We start from the raw sequence: 10,521 nt of genomic DNA, 5'->3' as shown, positions 1-10,521 counted from the left end.
TATAAATAGAACCTTGGATTGTGCTTTTATTATCGTTTAAGATGGTTAACTCCAATGTGAGCATGCGTGTGCTTTGGCGCGTGCGAAACCGCAATTTAGCTTAACCGATGCGCAACATCGAGCTAAAGTTCGCGCGGGCGTCCTGAAAAGCCTTGGAGGCTGGAGATGTCTAGAAGCCGCTAGGTTTACTTGCAGCGACGGAGACAGAGAGGCTTGAGAGAGTGCTCTCTATATCGTCTCGTTCCCCACTCGGATTCGAAGAAGGCGGCCATGGAGAACGGCGGTGGTCCGGTAGTAGACATCCGATCGGTGGCGGAGGCTGTAGCGGCCGACGAGGACGACGTCTCGGCGTCGCCGCTCCACCAGATCGAATCACTGTGCATGCGATGCGGCGAGAATGTGATGATCTTAAACCCTAGCCGTTCTCTTCAGCTTGGATGGAGCTTTTTGATCTCACTATGTTACGTTTTCTTGTTCTTACGCAGGGCGTGACCAGGCTTCTCTTGACTCGGATTCCGCACTTCAGAGAGGTAAATAGTTGAGAATTATGAAGTATTTTCGTATAATTTTCTTCGCATTTAATTTGTTACCCGTGTATATTTTGAATCTTACCACTTGTGTAGGTTGTGTTGATGGCCTTTGAATGCCCGCACTGCAACGAAAGGTTTTTATCTTGTCTATATGCCAAATTTAGGGAAGTTATAGTAACTAAATAGAGCCAAATTGATCAAATGGTTCTTTCTTTTTAGTTATTGGTGTGTATTCCGTTCTATTTTTTAGTTTTAACTAGTCATGAACTGTGATTTTAATTTCTTAGGAACAATGAGATCCAATTTGCTGGTCAGATCCAACCAAAAGGATGTTGCTACCGCTTGGAGGTCCCATTCGGATGCAGTGAAGTATGTTTTCACTTCCCTTTCACTTAGTACGGTTTTTTTTGTTCCATGAGTGATTACATCAGTTTAGTGTACTCTCTCTCTCTCTCTCTCTCTCTCTCTCTCTCTCTCTCTCTCTCTCTCTCTCTCTCTCTTTTCTTTTGAAGGAAGATAATGTTTATCTGACATTTTCTGCAGTCCCGTGAACTATGTATACTATAATGACTTGTTTAGATGGATGCATTGAATTGTATGCTTTTGTTGATATATTATTGAACTGCAGTTAATATATATCTCATGAGTGAGGAACTAATAAAGGATCTTGCTGCAGGTACTAAATCGTCAAGTGGTGAAATCTGATTCTGCAACTATCAAGGTATTTTGAGAACCACTACAATGTGCCATAACCATAACAAGACAAATGAATTTATAGGCTTCATCTTGCCATCTGTCAAGTTATTGTTATGAGTTATAACACTAATTAAATTGCCGTATATTTTATTTATCGATAAGGAATGAATACAAACTCCATTACATAAGAAGGGTGTGCAGTAATCTGTCCTCTTACTTTCCATTCTATTGTGTAGATTCCGGAGTTGGATTTTGAGATTCCTGTAGAAGCTCAGCGTGGAACACTTTCTACGGTAATTATTCTTTCTTGCATTTATTAGTTCTATACAGCGATTGTGCTTATTCTTTTTATTTACTTTTGCATTTTTCTATTCTTCATCATTTTTTCTTGTTGACTATGATAGTCCTTACTTTCTCAAACAATCTTTCGAGAGGCCTTATTTTTAATCATTCTGCAAATTAGAAGAACAAAGAAGAGCAATTTTTTTATCTCTAGGATGCAACTATAATTTTGGATGCTACATGCATGCATATGTTCATCCCTTATCTGAACTGTTATTACCATACTAGGTGGAGGGAATTCTTATTCGAGCTGTAGATGAACTGCAATCCCTTCAAGAAGAACGAAAGGTTCATCCAGAAACCTCTGAATTTGACTTTCTTATTTATTTATTTTCTTTGTTTTGCTAACTTTGTGAGTTGGTCTGTAGAAAGTGGATCAGGAGAAAGGTGAAGCTATCGACCAATTTTTGGTAAAATTGAAGTCGCTTGCATCTGGAAATGCAGCTTTTACTGTCATTCTCGACGATCCTGCTGGAAACAGCTTCATAGAGAACCCGTAAGCTCTTCTATTTTCTTATGCTGATTTAATGGTTAGATACCCTTTCTCCAGTTAATACTAGAACTTTGAAAAATGCAAGCTGCTTCACAGGATAAAATGTTGCAGCAAATCCAATTTCTTGTTTTGTTATTTTCATGTTCTGTGAGTTTTCCTTTTCTTATTCTGACATATTATGTTAGGTTGAGGATCCTAAGCTTATGCAAAACATTATTTATTCCTGAACACTGCATGAACTATGAAGCTAACAGCCTCAGAAATCAACTTCTCTTTGGTTCCATTTATCCTCTAATCTGGCCTTTTAGGCCCCAGACTATATGCAAAAGAGGCTTCTGAATAGCAGAACTGCATTCCAGAAACTTCAACAAGTAGACGACACTGTCTACAGTAAAGTTGATTGGTCTATGCCTAATTAACACACTGAAAATGAGAGCAAGTTATTTCATAGTTTGCAAAGAGCTTTGACTTATAATCTTTGAAAAAGAAGCCGTTGTTCATTGATTGGGGGGAAGGGAACAGTTGACCAGCTGGGAAGCTAGAAGTCGAGGTTTTGATTTGATGAGGGGTATGATTGTATGAAAGCTTGTTCACTGTCAAGACTTTTCCATTAAAGAAAACAGATATGTTGGACTTGTTAATGCTTAATACTCACATTCCACTCAAACCAAACACATTATAGTTACACCAAGTGTCATGAGTTTCACAGTGATCACTTTCAGTACTTTCGTAAAACTGAATTCTCAATGAAAAATATCATCTTCAAAGTCAAAAGTGATCATGTCTAGCACTAGTAGTAGATGACAGTGAGTCAAGCTACAAGTAAGTTCCATATAATCAGAGGAGGAAGATAATATCCTTTTCAAATTTGGCAATTGAGTCCACAAATTTCTAGCTGTCCTTTTATTATAGACAGATATTTTGCTGTTGATGTGTGCTTTACTTTCCAATATTCTGCGGTCATTCATTCCTGTCTTTTGCTTGATTCTAAAGTTAGTTCTTTAATATGCAGGAATGCACCTTCATCAGATCCATTGCTCTCTATTAGGTTCTATGACAGAACAGCTGAGCAACAAGCATCATTGGGTTTTCTTGTTGAACCACCCTCAGCTGGACAAGTTGATGGATATGCTACAGTAGAAGAAAATAATGCAGTGCCAGATGGGTTTCACAGGGAGCCCCATGGATCTGTTGGAGCTATTGCTGGTCGCCGTGCTATTGTTCAGGGAAAACCTGAAGAGGTTGCTGCAGCCTTGTGTAGATATTCAGCACCAGAGGAGGTATGATCATACTACTATGTGGGTCTACATCAAGTGCATTAATTGTTTTTATATAAAGGCATGACTCGTTGCTTGCACAGGTCGACACTTTGCCATCAACTTGTGGAGCTTGTGGAACTGGGTGTGTCACGCGTTTCTATTCTACAAGTATCCTTTCTTAGCTTCTTCTCTATCAGATTCCATTAACAGAAATGGCTTTTTCTTTTCAATTGACACAGGTAATGAGGTAACACTATGTTGCTATCTATTTTTTTTTTTATCTCAGTTTCATTATTGTCTTTTAATCTTCAAAGTGAACTAAGGCTAAGTCCCTCTGGCCCCCTAATCTGCAGTTCTCTTTATAGTGATTACCTAGCATATTTTGTCAGCCTTAACAACCAGCAGAAATTCCATATTTTCGAGAGGTGATAGTTATGGCAACAGCTTGTGATTTATGTGGTTATCGTAGCTCTGAGGTTTGTTGACATTCCCACCCTTTTCAGACATGGAGCAGTCGGAATTCCTATGTTTGGAAGTTCTTATTCCTATTCTATCTTGCTATTGTTGACTTACCTTCTGTTTTGTATGTCATCGCTCTTCTCTATGAGCAGTTAAAGCCTGGTGGTGAAATTCCGAACAAAGGAAAGAAGATCACATTACATGTGCAGAGTCTGGAAGATCTTAGCCGTGATGTTATAAAGGTTTGTTCCCCTTAGGCCACTACATGATTATTTGTACAACGGAGTTGAGGGTTAGAGATCTAGAATTTTATCTATTTTGGAAGTGAAGGTGCAGTGCCTTCCAGCCCTTCCTGTATAAAACTTTTAGTTCACCCATATATTATTTGACATCAATTACATAACTGAATAAAAATTTCATGACAGAAGATGCTGTTCAGCGATAATTAGAAGTTGAGAATACATTAATGCCGTCTCTCATTAGCAATCAAGTCTTATTGAGCTTTTCTTCTTTTACATGGTGTTTTTTAATAATTAGGGTTATTAGACCTGAAGGCTGAACTTTGTCAAAGAGGTTTAGACCATGGTTATATTTGTATCATTTTCTCTTGCTTTCCTTTAGTGTATTATTCTTTCGAGTTCCTTTTTTTGGCTACTCAGGTCAAGAAAATATGCTCATGCTTTATTTGAAGTTTTGAACTCCATAGATGTTTTAATTTCTGTTTTGAAGACTGCATCTTCCAACAATTTACGCCTTACATAATATATAGTTTGAATTGTTGTTGCTGATCTTTCCAGTCAGATTCTGCAAGTGTGTGTGTTCCGGAGCTTGACTTAGAGCTTACAAGTGGCACACTAGGTGGGCTTGTTACAACTGTCGAAGGCTTGATTACCAATATTAGTGAAAGTAAGCTCACCTACTGTTTTGGTACATTAATTACATATATAGATTGCCTTCTATGCTTTTGAAATTGGTTGCCTTACAGGACGACCATTTAAATGATATTTGTTAAACCTTTTGCTCTTTCTTATTGATACAATCTGTTATGTCTGTATTAAGTAATTGGCTAACCCCTAGTACTACCAGTTCACTAAAAAGTTCCGTATTCTTTTTAATTACCCGATCAACCAATGGAATTTCTTTGAGGATCACTGGAGATCTCTAAATAATATATAAGTTTTTCTTACAGGTCTAGAGAGAGTACATGGATTTACCTTGGGTGATAGTACTGAGGACTGGAAAAGGGAGAAATGGCAGGACTTCAAATTGAACCTAAATAAGGTATGGTTAACTCATGTTCTTGTGTAATATGATGAAAATAGATCTGATAGGATAACATTATTATAAACTGGGACTGCAGCACTGTTACTGTAGCAATGTGTGGTACATAGTTAACTACATTAGCTATGTACTGGTGATGCTTATTCTTGTTGGAGTATCTCTACAACTAATTATTCCTCAATGTGTCCACTTTTATTTTGTTTATTATGATTTACCGCCAAAAGATATCATATTATCTTGCTTGATTATTTTGTTCTTAATTGTCTTGTAGTGACTGGGTAAGCTTTTCTTCTTGGAAGAACATTATGGCGTTCTCATGATTTTCTCGATATATTTGTTAACAGTAGTGACATTCAATTTTTGCAGCTTCTAAGTCTGGAGGATCCTTGGGTGTTGATTATTGATGATGCATTGGCGGCTTCTTTTGTTTCTCCAATTACTGACTCCATAGAAGATGACAGCCAATTAATTAGTAAGTGTCTGCTCTCTCTCCCAATGACATACACACAACGGACAGAGTTACCTGATTTTTTCTCTGAATAAACATTGAACAAGAGAAAAAGCCATCAGAAACCTTCTAGAGAAGATGCATAAAAGGTGAATGCTGGAGAAATAACATTAATCAGCCATACCTCTGGTTGTTCATCCTCTTCTGCGTGCTGGTTCATTATAGGCAGAACCGGGCCTTCTATTATATAGTGATATATCTAAGCCAGCACCTTTAAGTGAGCTATATTTGTCGACTTATGTAGATATAGCACATTTGATTGAGCTATATTGTCAATATATGGTGCCCTGTAGCCGTTGCTAACTTGAATCTTTTATGAATATTAGTTGAGGAGTACCAGAGAAGCTGGGAGCAAAACGAAGAGCTAGGCCTGAACGACATGGACACGTCTTCAGCAGACTTTGCTTATAACAATGTCAATTGATACCTATGGGAAATCTTGTTGTATGTTACTAATTTATTAGCGCGATTAATCCCATTGGCAAAAAATAGAAAACGATTTTGGTGGATTCAATTTCAGTTTAATACGTAGTTAGGCTGATGCACCATGTAGCATAAAGGTGCACGATGTCAGCAGAGGTACTTTGTAAAATTTTCCTCTTTTTTCTTATAAATCTCGGGTGCATTTGGAAATGTAACAACAGTTAGCGCTGAGGGACGGGGGCTTTACGATTTAATTATAATTGGTTTTTTAATTAGTACGATTGAGCTTTTAAAAGTTGATGTTAGATGCTTTTTATAATTGATGTGTATTTTATTATAATGAAGTGCATAGGTGCACACTAGTATTTATTGTTGCCAATTAAAATATAAAATGTAATTAAGTTACAAAATGCCTATTGGACTGATAAAATGGAAACTCTGCATCTCCTTTTCAATAAAAACTTGTGATTGGTAAGTAGAGGCTTAAAATGTGTTGCAAGATAATTTCATTTTATAATCACATCGGCAACCATGGAACAAAATATGCTTGCTAAAAAAGGATGCACGAACTCTTGAAATTCTTACATCTGTGTAAACAGTGTTATATATCTATTCAAGCAGCATGCACTTCCATACCATCTTCGGGTTCTCACTCAATCTCCTAAAGAAAACCCAAAAAGGGACTTTTATATATGGAGTATAAGAACGAACATTTAGATTCTGCCTTACGAACTTCAATGCACGCCTTTCAGCTGGAAAGACATTGAAATAACAACATTATAACTAATAGTAGCCTTTAGATCAAAAGAATATATCCCCCTCTATCCTCAAAAGTGGATAGAATCAGCAAGGATTCAACAATTCAATAATCAGTAACAATGAAGCGTTTATTGCTATTCTGATTTCATTTGTCTCTTTCATTGCATGTAGAAACTGTCGCAGCACAGTAGTGAAATCTGTGAGCTTGACGGTTGCCGGTTGGACCTAGTGCACATCTGTCTGACAAGAGAGAATTTTGCAACAGATAGCTATTCTGAAATACCCGAATCTATAATATGAATCTAACAGCCTGTAGACATGCAATGAAAACATCTTATAACAATGTTCCCCCCTCAGCTGTATTGCAAAATGCTACGCCTTTGATGCGAACAACTGCTGCAGATACTGATTTACTGATGCAGGTGGACAAAAGAGGGCCACAGGTTACAACATTCTTAAGAACCCACTTCTTGGCTATACAAGATCATATCTGACCCTCAAAAGTTTTTAAGTGCAAATTTTAGTTTCTGTACTTTCCATTCATGAGAGCAAAGCAGTAATCGTATATATCAATTACTCATGAGAATCTCTTGCCAATTGCTGAGAGAAGCCAAGCACTTAATTCACCACCACGGAAAATGAGATAAGCTATGAATGTTGTGTATAGAGCAATAACTACAGAAACAATAGAGCCAAACAATACACCACGTGCTTCCGAAGAGAAAAAATCGAACAAGAGGTAACCGTTGATTGTGATCAGTAAAGAAGCAACAGTCCAGGTTACAACCTACATCAACAACCAACAAATAAGTAACGAGATCAAGCCTTATAAGGTTGGCAATCACAAACAAATAAGGAACTTTTCAATGCTTCAAAGGAGAAAATTGACTGAATATAGTCAAGGACAGGAATCATGACCAAGTTCTATATAGGTAAACAGGTGAGGTAAATCCAATAAATTAAAAAAAATAAAAATTCCCCAAGTGTTGCTTGCTAAGAAGATTCAATTATTACAAGGTGACAAAATTCTACCTATAAACATCATGAAGAAACAGTGTTGATTAGTCGGAAATAAGTAACTTCCCTACTCTTCAAGTGCAGCATTACAAGTGAAAAAGTAAGTAACGAGAATGCTTCTATCAAGATATGCACATTAACATTCTCTGGAGTTCTAATACAGAGGTATTCATAATGATGACAAGCTAATCTTTTCATCAATCAGCACAGCCCAGAACAGCAGAGAAAAAGATATTACACATCATAGTTGTGATCGTATATTGCATGTGAATAAAGCTACCAGAATTTGCAGGACTACTGATTAGACAAGGAAACTTGGAAAAAGCACTTACCTGAATGGTACGGCCGATTTTAAATACTCCCATAACTTGTTCCTGTGATACTAGTGTAAGAAGTGGAATAAGGGCAAATGGAATCTGAATCGACTGGAGAACATTAAGCCACTCATTGAGGACATCGAGTGCAGAATCAGATGTGTCAAAGAAGAGAGCAACGATTATAGTTGGCACAATAGCAAAGCTTCTAGTGATCAATGACCTGATCCATTTCTTTAGACGGAGATTTAGAAATCCGCCCATGATAAATTGTCCAGCATAAGTCCCAGTTATTGTACTACTCTGACCAGCTGCTAACAACCCAATTCCCCAGATATAAAGGATAGGAAAGAGCCCTCCACCAAACTTCTCCTGTAAATACTGCCCAGCATTCTCAAGGCCTATACTATTAGCCTCTTTAGTACCATAAAATCCCTTTGCAAATACAGTAGTTACAAACAGATTTATCATGAAAGAGACAAATAGGGCAATGGATGACTCTATGGAATAATATCTTAGTGCTTCACGAACACGGACTTCCTTGTTAGGATCAATATTTCTCGACTGTACAAGAGCGGAATGAAGGAATACATTGTGGGGCATAATAACACATCCTACAACACCAACCGCCTGCCTTATGGTTTTTGACCCAAGTTTTGGAATCAAGATACCTGCTTAGCAGAAAAGAATTAAATGCAAGTGCAGTTATTGAACACTTAATTCATACCAATCAGAAGCTTTCTCCCACTGTGCAGTTATTGAACTATTAGGTTAAATTATTACAGGAAAATACATACCTAACAGAAGCTCTCTCCCACTGGGTTTGGTTTCACCGAACATCCAAGCAAAGGAAAATGCCATTGTTCCAATGAGAACTGCAAATACAGCTTCTAATTTCCTCACTCCATAATTCTCCAGGAACAGAAAAATAAAGCTGCACACAATCTGATAACCATGAGCAACATGATCTACTCTAAAGCATAGAAAGAAGCAACAGAAAAAATCACTGCCAACAGTTATACTTGATTTGAAGTTTTCACTGAAATTACAGAGAGTGCATTTGCAGGACAAAACTTATATTTCGGATCCACATAAACCTCTGAATTATGTTAAGGAATAAGTGAACAAAAAGAAAACTCTTATAGAGAGCTCGTGACTAATTATAAATGCATTCCAATGACTATTCAATGATCTTCCGTTGCATTGTCTGATTATTTTATATAAGCATAAAGATCAGCCTATGGCCCCATAAGAAATTCAATAATTTACTAGAAGAAAGCAGGTTTAAAAAGAAAAAAAAACAGAGAGCTGCAGTAAATAGAAGTGAAACACCTCAGGAAACATCTCTCTGGAAGCCTCAGTTCTTTGATGCAGATAGAGGTTGTAGAGATTAATTTCCTCAACAAAATCGATACTTTGCACTAAATTCACAGCTAAAATAACTAAAAACGACCTAATTCAAGAGAGACGCAGATAAAATTCATCAAAACCCTCACCAATCCACGGCGGTAATCACGACTCCCGCCCAAAGAGGCAGCAACCCACGGCTAAGGATCTTAAAAGCAATGGCGCTCCCAATCACCTCCTGGATATCTGCCCCAATCATCGCGATCTCCGCCATGAACCAGAGCACCAGCCTCGCCCACGTGGGGTACTCCTCGCGGCACAGCTCAGCGAGATGCCTCCCCGTCGCCACCCCAACCCTAACCGACAACATCTGGATCAGAAGCCCCATCACCGTCGCCCAGAGCAGCAGCCACAGCAGCGAGTCCCCAGCAATTGCCCCAGCCTGCAGATCACCTTCCAGATTCCCCGGATCCAAGAACGCGATGCTCATCAGGAACCCGGGACCCGTGAAGAGCCATAGCTTCCGCCACGAGAAGGCTGGATCCGCTCCGGATCCGTCGTCGTCTTCCTCCTCCTCCCCCGAGATCCGCACCACAATCTTCTCCTTCACCTCGTACGCGCGCTCCTCTTCCTCCTCCCCGGATTTGGCTTCGTCGAGTTGGGTTTGGAGGAGGGCGTTCTCCTCCCCGTCGTCATCGGCGAGGTTGGGAGCCATGGAGGAGGGGAGTACGCGGAGAGGGAAGGAGTTGGGCTGCGATTTATTGTTGGAATAGGGAGGGCGAGATAGAGTGGGGTCGCCGAGTAGGGACGGCATCTACAAGGCCAGCTTTAATTTCGTAGTACGCTCCTTTCCTTTTCGTGCCGTCGTTTTAGCTCTCGCGTCTTCGATGCCCTATAAGTCGGCGATGGCTCTTCGACCGGAGATATCAGCGTCGGATTCCTCTTTCGGACAATTTGAGCATATTTGCGTATAAATGGAACCCAACAAAGAGCCACGCGCCCCCGACAGCACCTCTGCAACATCGACTGCAATAACTACTAGTGCAAACGGGTACGTGGCGGTTTGTGGTTGATCAACGACAGTATAACTCAA

The 10,521-nt window shown here is 39.1% G+C and overlaps 2 protein-coding genes across 2 annotated transcripts; one reads left to right on the top strand and one right to left on the bottom strand.

The window, feature by feature from the left end:
- The first annotated feature begins 31 nt into the window (after window positions 1–31).
- On the top strand, window positions 32–6,269 carry LOC140796359 (uncharacterized). The gene is made up of 16 exons (XM_073149357.1): window positions 32–399; window positions 486–530; window positions 624–664; window positions 818–899; window positions 1,207–1,251; window positions 1,463–1,519; window positions 1,797–1,856; window positions 1,937–2,064; window positions 3,074–3,341; window positions 3,422–3,488; window positions 3,726–3,796; window positions 3,932–4,021; window positions 4,577–4,685; window positions 4,969–5,060; window positions 5,427–5,532; window positions 5,895–6,269. Exons 1-16 carry the CDS (start codon window positions 271–273, stop codon window positions 5,990–5,992), a joined length of 1,488 nt encoding a protein of 495 aa, XP_073005458.1. The 5' UTR covers window positions 32–270; the 3' UTR covers window positions 5,993–6,269.
- A 269-nt stretch (window positions 6,270–6,538) lies between these two features.
- LOC140796336 (metal transporter Nramp6-like) lies at window positions 6,539–10,432 on the bottom strand. Its single transcript, XM_073149328.1, has 4 exons — window positions 9,578–10,432; window positions 8,879–9,015; window positions 8,100–8,752; window positions 6,539–7,537 (listed from the first exon to the last, which is right to left on the bottom strand). Exons 1-4 carry the CDS (start codon window positions 10,240–10,242, stop codon window positions 7,328–7,330), a joined length of 1,665 nt encoding a protein of 554 aa, XP_073005429.1. The 5' UTR covers window positions 10,243–10,432; the 3' UTR covers window positions 6,539–7,327.
- Window positions 10,433–10,521: the final 89 nt, after the last annotated feature.

Source organism: Typha latifolia, chromosome 10 (genome assembly GCF_019914945.1).
Source record: "Typha latifolia isolate L0001 chromosome 10, TyphaL0001v2, whole genome shotgun sequence".
NCBI lineage: Eukaryota > Viridiplantae > Streptophyta > Magnoliopsida > Poales > Typhaceae > Typha > Typha latifolia.
Note: the sequence above shows the minus strand (reverse complement) of the source record. Positions and strands in the feature narration are given on the sequence as shown.

What these genes read in the sequence shown, in the direction of transcription:
- LOC140796359 (XM_073149357.1), top strand. Translation starts at nt 271, where the DNA reads ATGGAGAACGGCGGTGGTCCGGTAGTAGACATCCGATCGGTGGCGGAG. An exon ending in GGATTCCGCACTTCAGAGAG is followed by an intron (nt 531 to 623) that starts GTAAATAGTTGA and finishes CCACTTGTGTAG; the next exon opens with GTTGTGTTGATGGCCTTTGA. An exon ending in AGATGACAGCCAATTAATTA is followed by an intron (nt 5,533 to 5,894) that starts GTAAGTGTCTGC and finishes TATGAATATTAG; the next exon opens with TTGAGGAGTACCAGAGAAGC.
- LOC140796336 (XM_073149328.1), bottom strand. Translation starts at nt 10,242, where the DNA reads ATGCCGTCCCTACTCGGCGACCCCACTCTATCTCGCCCTCCCTATTCC. An exon ending in TGGGAGAGAGCTTCTGTTAG is followed by an intron (nt 8,753 to 8,878) that starts GTATGTATTTTC and finishes TCTGCTAAGCAG; the next exon opens with GTATCTTGATTCCAAAACTT. An exon ending in AAATCGGCCGTACCATTCAG is followed by an intron (nt 7,538 to 8,099) that starts GTAAGTGCTTTT and finishes TTGTTGATGTAG; the next exon opens with GTTGTAACCTGGACTGTTGC.